This window comes from Eretmochelys imbricata, chromosome 1 (assembly GCF_965152235.1).
Source record: "Eretmochelys imbricata isolate rEreImb1 chromosome 1, rEreImb1.hap1, whole genome shotgun sequence".
NCBI classification, from domain to species: domain Eukaryota; kingdom Metazoa; phylum Chordata; order Testudines; family Cheloniidae; genus Eretmochelys; species Eretmochelys imbricata.
This window is the reverse complement of record NC_135572.1, coordinates 120,015,351-120,035,987: the sequence shown is the minus strand read 5'-3', so window position 1 is coordinate 120,035,987 and position 20,637 is coordinate 120,015,351. Positions and strand designations below refer to the sequence as shown.

The 20,637-nt window shown below is 40.6% G+C and overlaps 1 protein-coding gene across 1 annotated transcript in view; it reads right to left on the bottom strand.

Moving 5' to 3' along the window:
• Positions 1-20,637, bottom strand: part of AFF3 (ALF transcription elongation factor 3) — a 465,059-nt gene that overhangs the window by 99,255 nt on the left and 345,167 nt on the right. Inside the window, exon 9 of the mRNA XM_077810373.1 lies at positions 11,496-11,547. Within this exon, the coding sequence (XP_077666499.1) occupies positions 11,496-11,547 (52 nt within the window). The remainder of the gene's footprint in view (positions 1-11,495; positions 11,548-20,637) is intronic.

Genomic DNA, 20,637 nt, shown 5'->3' with positions numbered 1-20,637 from the left:
ACAAGTTGCAATCTGTTGTTGTAGGGAAATCAAAGAGGAAATTAAATGTCTTCATTGTAATTGGGACTGAGCAGTGAGCTAGTTCGTTGTAATTGGCATGAAGCAGTGAGCAGAACAAGTTGAACGGAGCTGTTGCGACAGACATCCTGGAGAGTTAAAGTGGGCCCAGAAATCTCTAAGTTTTTTATCTACTGGGAACAGAAATGCTACATAAACCTCTGAGTGTGCAGGGATTTTTGGAAAACAGGCTAATTAAAGGTCCTGAAAAATGTTCTGATGGGTTGTAAGAGTGTCTTTGGGACACAGAAGCCACACACTGAAGTGTACACCTAGAGCACACACTTTGTCATGTGGGATCCAGCTAGCTTGTGGTTGGATATGCAGATACTCTGCTGTCCATTTTTACTCTCCTGAGGACTACCTGCTGGCCATTAGTACAGTAGGTTAAATGTACTATGCCAAATTATACTCTCTGTGACACTTGTATAATTCCATAGACTTCATTAGGGTTGTACCATTGTAAGTGAGAAAAGAATTTGGTCCATTGCCTCCTTGAACTTTATTCAGTTAACATAATAGACGTAACTGAACTTGGTATATTCAGTACAGCTTGTTTGTGTTCCTCTATTTGTAGGTTCCACCTCTGCCTAGTAATCAGAAAGGTTATGACCATAAGGACAATTTCCTTGGCTACAGAGTGTGTCTTTGTCACTTCATTTCAGGGCACTGATACACAGGAAGAACTACATGATAAGGCATTTGATATTGAAATTAGCATCTGTTGCAAAAGGAAGCAGACATGGATAATTATATTTCAACTTCTATTAAAAGCTGTCAAAGTTGATATGAGGTTAGCTGCATTCCGATATTATTAGAATATACAGAAGCTTGGGAGTCACATCAGATCAAATGTCCTTACATGAGGCTTGTCAGTCAGACTTTACCTTTTTCGCACTGCTTGTATTTAGGCATTGGGTGGACTTTCATCTTTCTTTAATTTTCTTACTTTTTATTTTTAAGATCAGAAACACATTTTTTCTGATCTAAAAGGCCAGAAGAGTCCACTGTGATCATCTGCTCTGACCTCCTGTATAACACAGACCACAGGCTTCCATGAATTAATTCCTGCTTCTAGTTCAATCACTGTGGCTGAATTAGAGCATATCTTTTAGAAAAACATCCAATCTTGATTTAACAATTATCAGTCATGAAGAATCCACCACAACCCTTGATAAATTGTCCCAAATGGTTAATTACCCTCACTGTTAAAAATTTGCACATTGTTTCTAGTCTGAATTTGTCTAGCTTCAGTTTCCAGTCATTGGAAGTTATACCTTTGTCTACTAGACTGAGAAGCCATATATTATCACATTTCTGATCCCCATGTAAGTACTTATAGACTGTGATTAAGCCACCCCTTAAACTCCTCTTTGATAAACTACATAGCTCCTTAAGTCTACCACAACAGGGCATGTTTTCCAATCCTTTAATCATTCTCATGGCTCTTCTCGGAACCCTCTCCAATTTATCAACATCCTTCTTGAAGTGTGGACATCAGAACTGGACGTACTATACCAGCAGTGATCACACCAAAATCAAATACAGAGGTAATATAACCTTCCTATTCCTACTTGATATTCCTCTGTTTATACAACCAAGAATTGCATTAGTCCTTTTGGCCCAGGACTGCACTGGGAGGTCATGTTCAGCTGATTTACTGTATATTATTTCAGCACACTTTATCTTATTATATTCTTTGCTCTTAATATTATTCTGAGGATTATTTTTCCAATCTGTTTTTTTTTTCCTGAGGGTTTTAAAAATAATTTGTCGACTATATAGTTTGAGTGTTTCTTCTGTAAATCTGCAATAGCTATGTGTTGGTGGTTTCATTATCTAGTCAATGCTTATTTAAGGTTCACAAGCTAAAAAGTTACTAAATTTTTTTGGGGGAGGGGCTTTCAGCTCCTGAATATTTGTTTGCCACCTTGGACTTTTTAATCAGTATATTTCTGGAGTTTGTTGTTCATTTTCTCCTAATCCTTCTTCATCTTAAGGGGCAGCGTATTCTAGAGATGTGAGTCAGGAACTACGAATTAAAAGATTAGGGTTCTAGTCCAGAGTCTGCCTCTGTCTCATCATGTAGCCTTGAACAAATCACTTAATCTTTCTGTCTGTCTCAGTTTCCTTGTCAATATCATAGAAATAATAATAACTAAATACCTCTCAGGGGTATTGTATTAACTAGTTAATATCTGTAATGCCAAATTTGCTGCATACATAGTATTAGCCATTTAGCAAAGTTTACATGTTGGCAAATGTTGATTTTTCTATTCTGACTTTAGAACCCCAAAAAGATCTATGACCAAATTCTGCCTTTGTATACACATGTAGCATTCCAACTGACACAAGGTAATTTGGCTCCTACTTGTCTACATTAAAAATATTAAAGTTCGTTCCATCTTATATTAATAAAATGACTAATAAAATTAATAATGCCCAGTGACACTGGTGAAAATTCTCTGTCAGTTCAGGGAAGCAGCAATTACCTTGCAAAGAGAAAGAGTCTTCTTTCAAAGGAGGATTCTCTTAATCCAAGACAAAAATTTTTTAGTGAAAGTGGCATTGAAATTGTGAACACATCAGGGGAAACTACCCCAAACTTCAACAGAATGCCAAAGTTTTACACAAATCATTAGAAAGCATGAGAATTTAAATTACAGTTGGACTATTCCAAAAAGTCTCTAGGTACACCAAATATTCTTAACTTTGTCCCTGCCCACTGCCACTGCCATCACTGTTTGTGATGTTTTGTAAATATCGAAGTATTTTTTTAGTCACTGCCCAAACTGTTGGGAGGCAAGAAAGAAGACAAGAGGTGAAATCCAGGCTTCGCTGAAGTCAATTGCAAAACTTCCATTGACCTCATTGGGTGCACGATTTCACCGAAGGCTCTGCCCTGGAGAGTTTATAATAGCAGTTCTCAAACTTCTTCTGATGATCTGGCAGATGGATCCTTCTCCAGGTCCCTTTGCAATATCCTAAAGCAGTTGTTACTCCTTTCTCCGTCATTTCTGTTTGTTCTTTTTATTCCTTCTTGTCTTTTCTCTGTCTTGTCTTTTTTTCTTTCTTATTCTTTTTGCTCTTTGACACATATTTAGCTGACTCTCCCTGCTGTCAACCCTTCTGGTACCTCTGATCTTCTTCCTCCTCAGACTCCCACTCATGCTGAGGAGGGACTCGCTGGTACCACACCAAGCCTGAGTTAAATTCATAGGAGTAGAGAATAGCTTGGCAACACTTGGAGCCTTTTCCCTTGTATATGTAGGCTGCTCCCACAGATAGTTCCTGTAGAGAGATACTGGGGGCAGGGGAGAGAAGGAAGACAGATGGCTTTCAAGGAGCTGCCTGCTATGTTATCTGCAGACGTGGCAGCACTTTTGCAGTGAGCAGGAGGGGCAGATCTGGGGTTCTGCAGCTTTCCTCAGCAACACTCATCTTACTTGCCTCATGCCTCTTCCTGACTAGTCTGTTGCCTCTGGAGGGAGAGCTCACTTCTCCAGCACAGGAAACATTGGCTTACACTAAATAGACATAGACAGATAAGGGATGGTAGATGGAATGCAGCAGCACGCAAGCAATTGAGTGGTGGAGTTAGCTTGTGCCTTGTAAGCTGCATATTTTTTTTAAAAAAGTTATTTAATTATAATGATTTATTATTGCTTGTTAACAGTTCTTTGGCAGGAGCACTAGTATTTATGGGGTCTTCATAGAAGAAGTGTGTTTTAAGGAGGTGAGCAGAGGATGGAAACATGGCATGGGTTTCATGTATAGATGTTCACATGGAAGAAGGAATGGAAATGAAGGGGGAGAAGGATATGGGAGGCAGCGGTTGATTGTGCAGCTTTACAGGAGATGACAGTGAAATGGGACATGCAGGGGCTAATTTGTGAAGGGCTTTGATTTAAATTTGATGTTGAAGGCCAGGGAAAACAAGTGAAAGGTTTAGTGTTTGATCCAAAGCCTTTTAAAGTCAGCAGGATTTGTTGAAGTGACTTCATTGGTTTTTGGGTCAGATCCTTAGTGACTGGGGCTGGACATGGTCAGATGGCAGGCAATATAGATAATTTCAGTGGAAGAATATTTGCTATACTGAAGAAGACAAGGCCAGCTTTTAGGGAGCCAGAGATGAGGAGGTTGTAGTAGTCAAGGTGAGAAATCCTCAGGCTTGGACAACAGTTGTGATCGTGGGAATAGACAGAATTTGGAGATGTGTAAAGAAACAACTTTATTTAGCAATATGGGGAGCGAAGAAAGATGTGCTTGTATTTGTTTAACTTACAGTCTATTTTAAAGTGTTTTCTACTAGAGAAGAACCCAAATCAGAACTTGATCTATTGTGAACCTCCCTAAACTTTGATTTAGGCCAATCTCTAATTTATGTTAGTACTGTGAGTCATGGCAACAGTATTCAAATTGAGAGCTTGATCCTGCCTTCCATACACTGAATCTGATTTTGTAACACAGGCCCTGATGTGAGCCAAGTTTGGCAGGATCAGACTGCACTCTTATGGTGTCTTATCTGTCAGTTTCAGTGAGGCAATCATGGTCTTCCTGTCATTCCTTGCTAAAGTGCAAATGTAGATGTCACAAAGCTTTAAAATCAGTGCAGGCAAACCACAGCATTGCTGAAAATTGGCTCCATTGACTTACTTAAATCTTGTTCCAGATTTTAGTTTGGTTTGTTGCCAAAAGGATCATTCCTTTAATATGCAGATAATAATGGACTTACCCTGGGTAAGTGAAGTTCATATTAATAATGAGGATCATTTTTTCCAATCAAGAAATATAGTCACATTACCTACAGAAGAGAGGGCTGAGCAAACCAGTCCAGATTAAGGAAGGGCTGGCCTGAGACTTCACCAATCCCTGAAACCAAACATTTTTTATTTTCATTTTTGCTCATCTCTGCTCTTCTGCTTCTGGTCTTGACCTGAACTGAGATTTTTCTTGTACTATGGAGAATCATCATGAACAGATTGTTCTCAAAGGAAAGGTATTTTTTTTTTACAAGTTTCTCAGGACATCTTGGAAAACCAACTTATTTTGAAAAAGACAGATAGGTTTTGACTAAGCTTTTGGATGTGTGTGGTTTTTTGTTTTTTTAACCAATCCTACCTGCATTGAAATAAATGGCAAAACTGCCATTAATATTGGTGGTTCAGAATCAGACCCTAAACCTCCAAACATTTTGAAGATTGTTTCCAAACCTTTAAACCCAGGTCTGATGTTGAAAAGATGTTTGCTTTGTGTTTTTTTAGGTCTGACTGTTCTCATCTCTCTGCTTATTGTCATTCCTGAGAAGGCAGCAAGTACAGCACCAATGAAGAGGTGCATAGATGGAGTACTATGTGGAAATGACCGGATGTGGGTACATTCTCTGGCCATGGCATATGCAAATGCAATTAGCATCCTGTTATGCAAGATACTGACTAAAAATAGTTCTGATGGCTAACAGATTGCATGGCCCTGTTCCAATTTACCTGATGGATCTGTTTTCTCTTTATGCACCTGGCTGTGCTCTGTGATTGGCTGATATTAGACTTCATAAAGCCCCATAATATCATCTAAGATCTTATGGCAAAAAAGCAGGTTGCCATTTTGCTCCCAGTTTTGGAACTAATTACAGACTGAAATAAGTCACTGTTTCAAATTTCCTGGGACTTTTAAATTCAGATGTAGAGGCTGTATTTACTTGGATTTATTTAGCTTTGTTAAAAATGATTCGACTCTGAGAAGTTTACATGCATGGCCTTTCTTTTCATTACAAATTTTAACTTTGTATTGATTGTGAATGCATGTCCAGAAATTCAAGACATAGTATTGTCTGATAATGTAGGCTGTAGTAAGACATATTCACTAAACACAACTTGAGGACTTCTAAAAACAAATTATTTTCTGCTGGGGGATATATAGCTGTATTGATTGTGATTGAGTGATTGGACTAATGTACTCTTGCTTCATTCACAAGGATGGAAAAGAGCTGCTAGTTTTCAACTAGTGTCTAAATTCCTGTACTACTAAGAATCCTGACAGCAGCTTATTCATTTTGGATTATATTAAAGCTAAGCATCAATAGTGTTTAATGCTATATTTTAGATGGAAGGAAACTTACATATGTATTAGTCTAATACCGGAGTGTGATCCTGCAGTGTTTATCTATTTCTATCAGCGCCTAAAGAAGGCAGCTATTTACATGTAAAAGCTGCTCTAATTTTTCCTTTTGTATAACTTACATAGGCAAAATGAATGTATTAAGCAGTGTTTGAGATAATTCACTGATTTCCTATGTACCCTGTATATAGCTCTTTAATCTTCATAACCTATTTACCTGCTCTTGCTAAGAGATGTCCATATCATTATTAATCAAAGTATTAAAACTTAGTTCTTTTCTTTAAGTACACCAAGAGTTTGAGTCTGGAGCCACGTTTCTCAGACCAAGTTTTGATTCCTTCTTCAACTTCTGTTTATACAATTTTACAAAATTTTGGCAGGAATCAAGAGCACATACCAGGGTGTTGGCTTTTATGAATCTCTTGGGATGTGAAAGTCAAGCTGACTGGTTGAACTTTGGTTACATATTCCAGACAAGCACAATGACTCTATTTATTCAGACTTGGCAGACTGAATGTAGATTGACTCTGTGGGTAATAAATTTTCACAGCCACAAAATTTCAGTGGCAACCAACCTGATCCTGAGGAGAAAAATGCATTCAAGGAAAGAGACTTGGGTTGCAAAAATACGTTAGATTATTATTCCATGTATGCATAGCAGTCAGTTAATTTATTTGGCCATTGATTGACATGAATTGCATAAGTAAATTCAGATTGTTTTTTCCCTTAAAGGCTCTGCTTTCTGTTTGGAAATTTTCATATTGTAAAAGGACAAAGAAGAAAAAATGAATTGTTCATATTACAATTGGCAATCTCCTTTTAATATTACACCCAAGACTGATTTAAGTTATCCAGTGACCTCTACAATGAAAAGCAGAGTATTCTAATGGGAATGTTTCATGTGCCATTCCACACATCAGGGAACCAAGAGGCAATAACCACCCCAGTTCAGAACTCTGAACAATCTTAAGTACAGTTTTGACATCTTCATGCTACAAAGCATCAGACACTTTCTGAGAGAGATGATGACAAAATTATTACTCTATTCATTATAAATCAAAAGGAAGTGGCTCTTTACCTTGTAGATTTATGTTAATGACCTTGCTATCTGTTAATTGTGTGCTCTTTAGATATTGATTGGGGATTAAAAGGTAAATTTTCTTCAATGTGTATGAAATAAAATATGCCAACTGGAAATTTTCCTTCTACATATCAATTCCTATGATCACTGCCTGTAAAATTAAAATGATCAGTTTAAATGGATAAACTATGCTCATTAAAGGAGGAAAATACATTTATGTAATTAAAATTGACTGTCTAATATTTGTGGATAATGTAATTACTGTAGGCTCGCTTACACACACGCTCAGTTCAGCGCTATCCTCTTTTGCCTCCCCATAGCTCCCAAGTCTATGAATCTTGCCTATTGTAACCCCTGGAATGCAGTCCACATTCAGCAAGGCCTTGGTCACTCCCCTACTGAAGCTCTTATTCACATATCCATTTCCCATCTTGACCTCTGTATCCCCATCATTCACGTTCTCTTGCTTTGTCACAATTCTCCAAACATCAGTGTTGACATGTGTCAGGCTCCTCTCCTCACCTGCATTACCTCAGCATTTTTCATTGGCTTCTTGGATATTTCAAAATCAAATACAAAATCTCCCTCCAAATTTTGAATTCTTGTTAAAAAAAATCTTTTTTCTGATTTAAGTAATGGCAAAAAAAAAAAAAGGTTTCTAGTTCCTGTAAAATTTCCCCTCAATTACTGAATGATTATAATTATTCTGAGGGATAATAGCACTTAGTTATATAAAAAACTGAAATTCATTCATATATTTTTTTCTGTCCCCATTCCTTCCTGTTCCTCTGACTCAAATCTGAGATTAATGGGTAAGGTAAGAGTCATGGAATAGGAAGTAAAGTAGTCTTCTGCGCAAAAACCTGGTAAACAGCAGGGGACAAATGTCAGCTACAGGTGTGGGACCAAGCCATGAAGTTCAGATGGAGAAAGGTAGTTGTAAATTGTGAATCTGGCTGGAGAGTGATTACTCTCATTTAGGCCCATCTCTTGCTAGTCAGATGAACATTTGCTACTTTTCTCATCAACAAGGGAAATTACTAAGGATTATTTGTATTACGGTAGTGCCTAAAGGTCCCATCAGAGCTCAGGGCCCCATATTGCTAGGCACTGTATAAATACACAAAAGAAAAAGCCCATTTCCTGAGGATCTTATGCTCTAAGTATACAAGATGGACAATGCATGGGAGTAAAGAAGTATGATTATTTCCATTTTGCAGATGAGGAACCAAGACACTGAGAGATTCAGCAACTTGCTCAAGATCACGCGGACAGTCTTGGTAAAGCCAGGAACTGAACTCAGTCTCCTCAGTTTCAGACCAGTGTCTTAACCACAAGACCAGCTCGCCACTGGGAACAGTTTTAGGAAATCAATTGTTCATAACATATACAAATGATTTAGCTGAAGGCATTCAAAATAGGGGACTAGCTCCTCAGCCCTGCTTCAGTTGATTTATACCTCTTTGGTGGCACAAAGCAGCCATAATGCTGTCTTACCAATTTAGTGTCAGAGAAATTCTTGGGTGGCAAAGAACCACCATAGAGGGTCCTACTCCTGGCCCCTTGTATAGAATATATATCCAGGGAAATGGGACAAGGTCAAGGAATTTCTATACTTCCACACTTGTACAATATTCCCCCATTGCCAAATGGCTCCTGGAGGTCATAGAGAGATGATATAAGTCAAAACACCCTTGAAGATGCTCTAATTTACACTGCAGAACAACTTAGTTCCTGGCCACCCAGGACTGGTGGGAAAGAGGGCAAAAGTGGCATTAAGCACATCTCGGAGGCAGCTCAGGATTGGGGTCAAGATCTCCAGGATTTCTGAGATAATTAAACTGAGAGGGAGAGTAAATATTAAGGAACAATGATGCAAACAGATTCTATAGGATATTGTTGATTTAGCTGATTGGTCCAGCAGATGGCAAAAGGAGGTCAGTGTCTAAAATATAAAATAATTAGTCTGAAATGGAGGAACCACTTCATGGAAGATGTGCTAAATGGAGCTATCTTCCAGCACACTGATCAGGAAAAAGGGGCAACAGCGTAAAAGTCATTGAAACCATTAATGCACTGCACACTAATAATTAAAAAGGTAAACAAGGTATTAGGTGAAAAGAAAAGGAGGACTTGTGGCACCTTAGAGACTAACCAATTTATTTGAGCATAAGGTTTCGTGAGCTACACTTGAAGTGAAGCTGTAGCTGAAGTGAACTGTACTGAAGTGAGCTGTAGCTCACGAATGCTTATGCTCAAATAAATTGGTTAATCTTTAAGGTGCCACAAGTACTCCTTTTCTTTTTGCGAATACAGAGTAACACAGCTGTTACTCTAAAGGTATGAGGTGGTATAAGCAGAAAAATAGATTATACAAAACAAAAAGGCGATACTGTAATATTCTATTGCCTGGTACTTAGTATTCCAGAAGCTAACATTCACAATACCAGTTGCTGAGCCATAGGAAAGGTATTATTAGCTTGAAGATGTGGCACAGGGAGAAAAAGATGTCAGGTCTGTGGAAGTAGGCAGGAATTAACAGCAATTTCCCCCCCCAAAATGTATTATGTTCTTATACCCTGCACTCCTTGACTAGCATACACCTTCTTATCCCTATCTCCATTTGCCATGGGAGATATAGATCCATATGCCTATTTTCTACCATTTTCAGAAACAGCCACCCTGTCCCATGTTTCCATGATTCCAAATCCCATCCTTAATTGAGACTCATCTCTTCTTCCTTAACTCAATGGTTTACTGTGACTCCTAAATCCTAACGTTTACTTCCTAAAACACATAATCCTACTCCTTGAACCCAACAATTCCTTGAGCTCATTACTGTTCCCAGAACATTCTCTTTGTCTCTTATTTCGCCTTGCCCTAGTCTGTCTACACACTGTACATTAAACTACCGAGACATGCAAGAAAAGTAATTAACTCGGACGTGTTTCGGGATCCCTTGCAAGAAATACATTAAGCAAAAAGAAATTTTATAAATATGGTAAACAACTTTAATCCATGAGCTGAATCTTCTTAACACCCAACCTTTTTATTCATAATTGGTGAAATATTAGTTTAGCTAATATAAATATCAAAAAGGTTTGCAGCATGTTTTAAAATACAGATGCTTAGGCTATGTCTACTCTGCGAGCGAGGGGTGTGGTTTTGAGCTTGTGTCAACATATTTGCACTAGCTCTCATTGAGCAAGCGCACTAAAAACAGTAGTGTGGCTGCAGTAGCATGGGCAGCGGCGGCCGCCCCACGTACATACCCAGGGGATCCAGGCAGGCTGGTATTCTGGGTGGCTAGCCCATGTTGCTGCTCACTGCCGTCTGTGCTATTGTGGCTACACTACTATTTTTAGTGCTCTAGCTCAGTGTTTCGCAACTTTTTTGATACCAGGGACTGGCTTGCTGCCTTTCTAACCTGTGTCAGGGAGATCTCAGGAACTGGCAGCGGTCCTTGAGAAAAACTGCTTGAGAAAAACTGTTCCAGCTTCAGTGGTTTTCAACCTTTTTCATTTGCAGACCCCTAAAAAATTTCAAATGGAAGCGCGGACCCCTTTGGAAATCTTAGACATAGTCTACAGACCTTAGTAGACGCAGACGACAGGTTGAAAACCACTGCTCTAGCTCAAGAAGAGTTAGCATGACTATGTCTGCAGGAACTGGGAATCACACCCCCAGCTCCAAGTGTAGATGTAGCCAAACTAAAGAGAAATTAAAAGCAATGAGATCAACCTTTTCACACCTGGGCACCCAAAGTAATGCACATAAATTCATGTACCAACATGTAAGTGGCCCGGGTTGCAGAAGTACTGAGCAACTGCAAATGCCATCAACTTCAATGGCAGATGAGCACCTTTTGAAAATCAGACCATTTTAATTTTTGGTGCCAGATATAGATTTAGGACCTTTGGACACCCAGGTTTGAAGATTTGGACCTGAATCTTTAATACAGAATTATTTTTTTATTTAAAAAACAGACGTATCCAAAAATATTTCCGAATTACATCAAGCTAATAAATCAAGAGCAGTGTAGCACATTTCCATTAAATACAGTAGTTAAAACAAACAATCTGGCATGAAACAAGCACATCTGGTATTCCATTTACAGTACTTTAAATTATTTTGATAACCTCTACACATACTTTAAAAAGTAATAGCGTAATATTACTTGAATAAATCAGACTTGGTATTAAACATTCTACAGATTACATTTGAATTCAGTAGCTCATACCTGGCCATTCTCTTCTTCATCACTACTTAACTTGAGGTCATCTTCTAGCATTCTGGAGAAAGAATAATAGAAAAAGTACATTTTAATTACCAAATAATTAGACATGAAGTGTTATATCTGTTGCCAATTAGCTTGTTAACTCGTTGTTGACTATTAATACTTGAGGAAACCAATTGATTACTACAGTAGCAATGGATTTTGAGAAGATTATGGTAATTAGAAGCATTACGAGACAGATTTTAAATGCTATAAAAGAACATTTTTGATGCTGACAGGTGGGCATTCCCCAACAGAAGAAAGATTACTTTGTAGAACTTATAAAGTGCTTTCTAATAGATATTTACACTGGCACTGTTGTGACATCAAACAAAACTGACCTCATGTTTCCCAAAGGCCATTTTTTTGCTCAAGTACAGGCTTGAAGCAATGCTGACTTATCGATTGAAATAATTAAAACAATACTATAATTCCACAATGCTCAGAAGAATTTATCAGTATCATCTGAAAATAGACAAGATCTCACCTTTTCCAATGGGGATTTCATCCCTTTTCCCCAAACCATCACCAAAAATATTTAAATTTGCATGCAAAAAAAGGAGCTTGTTTTCAACCTCTTAGAATTTTATTGCAACCTAGAGTTAAATAACTAGCAGTTAAAGGAATTTTGGAGGTGTGAAGACTTTACCCACTATTTGAAAGGTCTCCAGTGAAGGGATCCTACTCTTTAAAAAAAAAAAGTGTCTAATAATAGTCATTGGAAAAGTAGCTAATTTTTCTTGTAGTCTGGGAAAAGTGAATCTGTAATTTAGTCTTGACTCCAAAAGAAAGTTTGGTGAACAATTTAAATGCATTCTGTGATGTGGGTGGTCCCCAGAATGTAAATATATAAAGGAGACGTATGTAATCATCTCAAACCACCTCCTTGTACTTGTGCCTAATCTCACGAGAAGGTGGCTGAAAAACCTAATTCTCAAATGGATAACAGGGTGTATGTTTCACGAGATCACACAGAAGGCAAAGGAACACCATATCCAAAAGGAGCACACAGCCTAGCCACCCTTCTATAAGACTTACAGCTACTGGTACCACTAGCAGTTTACCACTGCAGCTACAGAACAAAGAGCACCTCATTGCTGGAGAAGTACCTTGGTTTCAGCTTCCAGGTTAATCCATGCTCTTAATAAGGTTGGGAAGGCTGATGCTACCTCCAACTGCAGTAGTGGAAAGTTGGACTGTAAAGGGTAACTCCTACTATCCCACAGTCTAATTAACCCGGTTGCTGTTTTTTCTGGATTTACTGCTACCTATTCAAAGCTTCTTTCTCTGTGGTAGAGATTCAAAACTGAAGTGCCAGCTTCAGCAAAATCTGGCTGCAAACTGAGGCCATGTCTACACTACAGTTTTGTTGACAAAACAGTGGAGAGGTATATACTGCAATGCTCCTCTGCTGCTGTAACTCTCTTGCTATGCCGACATAATAAAACCACCTGGACAAGAGCCACACAGTTTTTTGCGATGAAGTTAGAATGAGGCAATGCCAGTGTAGACACTGCATTGCTTATGGCACCCTCATAGACCTCCAGGAGATGACCCCTAATGCCCATCATGACCGCTCTGGTCACCACTTTGAACTCTGCTGCCCTGCAGCCAGGTACACAGGCATGCGATCCTCCCCCATTTAAAGACCTGGGAATTTTTGAAATTCTACTTCCTGTTTTCTCAGCGTGGACAGCTCACATAGCATCTTCCCATGGCAGCTCCCCGCAGCAAATGTACTCCAGGCAGGCATGTAACGGAGTTGGTGGATCTGCTAGGTCTGTGGGGAGAGGAGGCTGTGCAGTCATAGCTCTGCAACAGCCATAGGAACTTCAATACTTATGGGCAGATTGCTCATGGCACGGAGCGGAATGGGTATGAGAGGGACACGCAGCAGTGTTGCGCAAAGATTAAGGAGCTGAGGCAGGCATACAAAAAAGTAAGGGAGGCCAATTGTCAGTCTGGTGTGTTGCCAAAGACATGCCGCTTTTACAAGGAGCTACATGCATCTTTGGTGGCGACCCCGACTCCACTGCCAAGAACCCCGTGGATACTCCATGGGGACTGGAGGCAGTGGCCAGTGGAGTGAACTCTGAGGACAAAGTGGTGGATGAGGAAGTGGAGTTGGAGGAGGATCGGGATGGAGGACAGGTGACAGGGTTGTCTGGTGGCATGGCATGTTTCAATCTCTGGAGGGATCTAGCCAGCCCCAGCGCTCTGGCATGCTGGATGCAGGACAGGGGAGCTCTGGTAAGTACTCATTGTGCTTTGATATTGCAGGGAGAAATGAGCTAGAGCTATTTTTGTTTCCAGAGTAGAAGAGGGATAGAAATAACCAACAGTAGCACTGTATGCATCTATTTCTCACTCCCCTGTGTAGCTAGACCCGGGGAGGGGCATGTGGAAAAGTTTGTTGATGCACACCGGGATGTCCCAGGAATCCGCCATACTGATCTCTAGGAAACTTTTGTGGAAGTACTCTGCAATCCTTTGCTGTAGATTCCTTGGGAGGGCTGTCTTGTTCCTTCCCCTGCGGAAGGAAACTTTGCTACACCAATCAGCAGTTATGTCTGCAGGCACCAAAGCAGCACACAGGTGAGCAGCATATGGACTTGGTCTGCAGCCGCACACATGCAGGAGCATCCTCGGTTACCCTCAGGAGCAAGATATCAGCTTCTATTACTCCGCCTGTGGAAAACAGTGCCAGTATTCAGAATAGTGTCCCTAAGCGCTTGTAATGATTAATGATCCACCATTAACCCCCCCCCCCGATTTGTCCCATCTTACCCCCTTTCCTTTGTGCCTAACTCACCATGGTTAGGGCTCGCAACGTGCTGTATGCTTGCCAAGGGAAAGTGAGAAAGTGGTGCATGTAATTTGTATGAATCAAGGTGGTGCACGCACTCACAATAGTGCCTCTGTCGATTGTTTCTATAGCTTTTGGAGATATGGCCTTGAGAGTCTCCTCTTGAACACCGGCTGAGGAGCTCAGTCTGATAAGGAGATGTACCAGAAGGAGTAAGGAAGACATGTTCAAGGAAGTGCTATCATCATCTGATCCTGCTGATAGCAAGGAGAGAGCTTGGAGAGAGGCTATCAGTGAAAAACTGCAAGCAGATAGCCAGAAGAGGAAACAGGGGAAGGAGCAGATCATACAGCTGCTCGAGGACCAAACGGACATGCTGAGGTCCCTGACTGTGCTGCAGGAAGAACACATCCATACTCGCCTCCCCCTGCAGCCATTTCAGAACTGCCTTCCATGACCTCCCCAAAATCCCCCCCACACACATTCCTTGTATGTTCCTGGCCCATCACAGTACCCCAGACACTCCATCCTTAGAGGCACGTTTCACAATGACAGCTGGACATACACCCAGCTGTGAGAGCCTCATTAAAAAGTGCTCTTCATTGTAATGTCCCTTCTAGGTAATAGAAACGTTTGTATAGCTGTTAAATAATAATGAACTTATGGAAAGAAAACAAATCTTTATTGGACTACATATGATGGTTGCCGCTGAAATTCATACACAATAGCAATAGTAGCATTTGAAGAGTACACTTAATGCACTCAGCAATCATTACAAGGGTCATATTACAGTGCAACTTTTGGGTGTGGGAGGGAGCAGGGGATTGGGGCATGGGTGGGGGTGAGGTGGGCTCTGGGCGGTGTTTACCTGGGGTGCTCCCCAGTAGCAGCGACATCCCCCTCACTCAGCTGCTAGGCAGAGGCATGGCCAGGCAGTTCTGCGCACTGCCTCTGCCCACAGCACTGCTCCCCCCGCAGCACCAGCAGAGGTCCTGGCTGGGCGCCAGTGCCCGCCCCCCCAGCACCCGGGCCGCCTTCCCTCAGCATCTGAGGGAGCCCTGGGCAGCCCCCACAAGTTTTAGTCATGGGTATTTTTAGTAAAAGTCATGGACGGGTCATGGGCCATGAATTTTTGTTTACTGCCCATGACCTGTCCATGACTTTTACTAAAAATACCCATGACTAAAACATAGCCTTAATTACAGAAGACACATTACTGGGGCTCACTGTCAAAATTTTCCTTCAAAGCCTCCCTGATTCAAATAGCTCCCTGCCTTGAGTCTTTCTAATTGCCCTGGTGTCTGGTTGCTCAAAAGCAGCCACCAGCCGATCCACCTCAAGACTCCACCCCTACAGAAACATTCCCCACTTACTTTCACAAATGTTATGCAGAGCATAGCAGGCTGCTATGACCATGGGAATATTTTCCTCATTGAGGTCTAGCCTGCTATAAAGGCAGCACCAGTGACCCTTTAATCTGTCAAAGGCACATTCCACAGTCATTCTGCATCTTCTGAGCCTGTTGTTGAAGTGCTCCTTGCTGCTGTCAAGGTTTCCGATATAAGGCTTTATGAGCCATGGGAACAAGGGGTAGGCTGGGTCTCCCAGGATCACAAATGGCATTTCCACATCCCCAATTACAATCTTCTGGTCTGGAAAGAAAGTCCTGCATGTAGCTTTCTATACAGGTCAGTGTTTCTGAAGATGCGTGCGTCACGCACCTTCGCTGACCATCCCACTTTGATGTGGTGAAATGACCTGGTGATCCACTTGCAATACCATAGAGAAGTAGCCCTTTCTGTTCATATAGTCCATTGCAAGGTGGTCTGGGGCCAAAATTGGGATATGTGTGCCATCTATCGCCTGCCGCAGCTAGGGAATCCCATTGCTGCAAAGCCATCCACTATTTCCCACACATTGCCCAGACTACTGTCTTTTGTAACAGGAGACAATTAATGGCCCTGAGCACTTGCATCACTTCAACCCCTACAGTAGATGTTCCAAATTGATTTGTGACTGATCGGTAGCAGTCTGGAGTTGCCAGCTTCCACACAGCAATCGCTCAATTCTCCACTGTGAGGGCAGCTCTCATTTTGGTGTCCTAAGGCGACTGCTCACAGAAGCACTTATGGATCTGTGAGAAAGCAGCTGTCCAGCTGAGGTAAAGAAACATCACCAGAAGGAACACTGGCTCCATCAGTATGATAGGACATATGCTCAGTGTATTTTGTTTTCATGTTAGGTTTTTATATTTTTTTTTCAGAATTTTCAGAGTGGGGATTGAAATCAGCATTCTATTATATGCTACACCAGAACTTCTTGTTTCTTTCCCCCCCCCGCCAGGGTTCAGTTATGAAAATCAAGAAAATAACTGGAAAGAGTCTTAGGAAGTCACTTGCAAAAATAAGCTACTGTCTGCATCAAAATACCACTGCCATGCACCAGAGAGAACACAAAAACCATCAGTGCAATTCTGAAATGTGTAACAGATGCCAGATTAAAACTGGGAACTTCAGGCATAGCATGGAACCAGAGAAACTGGAGATAAAATGGGTTGGGTTACATCTTGTGACTAGGACCCTGGGGCATAATTCTTCTGAATAGAAGCTCCACCAGAGCTTTTTCTAGCTTTAAATATTGTAACTGAAATGATGAGACTTAAACCACTTCTCTTTGAGAGATAATTCTAAAATATCACAGATCTCAATTTTAAAAAAAAGTTAAAAATAAATCCTGAGTTCCAACTTGAAAGTATTTTTTTGTAAATTTTATCACACTTCAGTTATTTCCCTCAGACAACCATAAACTAAAGGCTTGCCTATGCTAGAAAATTAAGTCAATTTAAGTTAAGTCAGTGTACAGCCAACACAGTAATTAAAGTGGTGGTTCATGTCCACACTATGTTCCACCTGTTGGTGGGGCATGCCCTGACTAGGAGTGCTTCCACCGACTGAGGTAGGGGATTGCGGGACACTGACAGCTGCAGTTCAGCAGCCCTGAGACTGACAGCCTCAACTATCAGCCTCCTCTCTCCCTGGCTCCAGTGCTGACAGCCCAAGCTGTCAGCCAGGGGCCAGGCTCACAGCTGGAGCGCTCCTCCCCAGGCCCGGGTGCTGACAGCTCCAGCTAGTGCCTGGTGACAGCTTGGGCTGTCAGCACCAGGGTGGGAGGAGCTCCAGCTCTCAGCCCTACTCAGGGCTGACAGAGAACAGGTGATGTAAGAACTCAGTGTCTACATGGACGCTGTGCTGCTCTAATGACACGGACCTAAGCACAACACCTCTAGTTGAGGTGGAGTTATTATGTTCGTGTAGCAGGTGACTTACTTCAGCAGAAGCAGCATTCTAGTGTAAACACTGACATAATTAGGTTGATGTAAGCCACCTTGTGTCAACCTAACTCTGTAGTGTAAGCTAGGCCTTTATCCTGTTTCTCCTTGGTGACTTTACTCATCTGATACTTGTTTCTTCTATTTCAGACAGCCAGCTTGTTATTGTATAGCTATAGTAATACATTAGAAACAAAAAGACATTCTTTACAAAGAGTATAGAAAACCATTAAAAATATTGCTACAGGAAATCAGAATCATAGACTGCGGCTGGTTTTCAAAATGTCCTGGATTATTTCATGCTCATAATAACCTTTGCAATTTTACAAGTCGAAATAAGGATAATAATTAGTTTGCTGTAATGTGCTCAACTTGTGACAACACTCGAAGACCACTCAAACTTACGATAGTGCAGAATGCAGCTGCCTGATCACTTACTTGTGTTCCTTTATTATACAGCTATATTACTGTGGTTGTGGTGCCTGGAAGGGTCACATTGAGAATGCTTACTCAGGGCAAACAGGAAGGAATAGGGTAGACAATCCCTATAGAATAAACTGGTTTATTCTATAATTAGATTCAGCAAGCCAGTAACAAAACAGCGTCTATGACACCGCATTGGAGAAGTCAAATATAATCCCCTTTAAGCAATCCAACCTTTGGCTCCCATCTAGACAGCCAATGCTAATATAATGAGGAGTTATTGAAAACCTTATTTACCGTAATTAAAGTTCTACCACTCCCAAAAGACCACTGACCTTACCCAAATACACCCTTACAGCAATCCTTATTAACAAAATCTAAGATTTATTAATAAAAGAGAGTTATACATAGTTAAGAGATCAATATACATACAAATGTGTGTAAAATCCTTTTCAGAGTAACAGCCGTGTTAGTCTGTATTCGCAAAAAGAAAAAGAGTACTTGTGGCACCTTAGAGACTAACCAATTTATTTGAGCATGAGCTTTCGTGAGCTACAGCTCACTTCATCAGATGCATACTGTGGAAACTGCAGCAGACTTTATATATACACAGAGAATATGAAACAAGTGGGGTGGGAGGAGGTATTGTTTCATATTCTCTGTGTATATATAAAGTCTGCTGCAGTTTCCACGGTATGCATCTGATGAAGTGAGCTGTAGCTCATGAAAGCTCATGCTCAAATAAATTGGTTAGTCTCTAAGGTGCCACAAGTACTCCTTTTCTTTTTGTAAAATCCTTAGGTCAGTTTCATAGCGGAGATGGTGAGGAAGGTGGCTTTGCGCATCCAAAAGTTCTGCAGTCACTGCTCATCATCCCATACCTGCATCACGATGCTATTCGACCACTCAGTGATTATTTCCCGAGCCCAGTACAGACGGTCCACCGTGTGCAGTTGCTCTGTGAATGCCAACATCAATCTTGAATTGTTACTTTCCATGGCACACAGCAGGGCAAACACCACAGTGTCATTATCAGATTCGCAGCTCATGAAATATTGCAAGATCAACCCTATTGTGTTCATAACGCTCATCACAAGATTGGAGAGCAATGCAGGATCCATGCTTTCAGACAGAGATGATAGAAGCACAGTTTACAGGAGTTGTTGAAAAGTGGCGTGATACATAGTAGGAAGCCCATGCAATGATGGGACAAAGAAAACCGCATCATGGAACACTGATTCTACCATGATGTGCTGCGATCCCTGCCCAGAGCACCCAGTGGCAGATGGTGGTGAGTTGCACAGTGAGATAGCTTCCCACAGTGCAGTGCTTTCTCTGTCAGTGCAAGACCACCAACTGTGGACATGCTCCACCGTCGCAAGATTCGTTACGTGAACGTGAACAAGCGGTTTAATTACAGTGGTGGAGGATTGTCGATGTAGCTTAAATCGACTTAACTCTGTAGTGTAGACATAACGTCAGACACCCTAACGATAGGTGCTGTATAAGAACCCAGGTTAGATAAAGAGACAAGAGTGGCTGCCACTGAAATCAGTTTGAGCTTAATGTGTATATTTTCTTGTTGTATAACCACTCTTTAGTAAAGTCTAGATAGAAATGATAACAATCAGAATATGAACAGTATAATAGCGATCCCCAAAGTGCTATATCTAACATCAGCAGTACATGGAGAAGTAGTAATCATAAATATTTTAGCAAAAATATTTGCTATCAGTTGATAAATATGTTAGCTGATATTTTCTATTTAACGGTATCCCTTAGAACAAAATATCTGGAGTCTGAAATCAAGTTAACTAAGATAACATATTAAAACATTGTATTTTGATGAAATACACATTTTAAAATACTTAATCAGAATAATATATTTGTTTAATATGTGGGCAAGTGTAATATTTATGTCATTAACTAATCATTTCCTTGATTTTAAGAATTTGGGCAAATTAAGTGATAGTTAAGTACATTGTCACTTATCAATCTTAGCTGTTTCCTTAAATGAAGTTATATTGTAACATAAACTACCTGTGTTTATTATAATGTAGCAACCCCTGTTATTAATATAAAAACTACAGATGATGAGTGTCACACCCCTCTGTGTGTGTGTGTGTGTTAATATTTGTGTGTATGACTCTTATTTGTGTGTACAGCAGCTTTTACAAGAGTATGTGTGGGGTTAAGCTAAAATAGAGGAGATATGTGTGGGAATAATTTTATATATGTTTAATGTAACACAAAAATAACAACATTGACTTATTAAGACTGCTTTGTTTTTATGTTTTCTCCATTTTCCCTACCTTTTTTCTGTTTGTCTTTTTAGGATTTTAGCCCTTCAGGGAAGACACTGTGTCTGCCTATAAGTCTCTACAGCTCTCTGCACATTTTGGGTGCTACTGTAATATAAATAGACAATCATGTAACATCTGTGATAGGAAAAAACCTTCCTCCACCGCAGTTTGCTAGGAAACTCAGTCTTTTATTCCTAGAGGAGGATCTGGCCACAGTGGTGCATTTGTTCCCCCTCTCCTGACTGG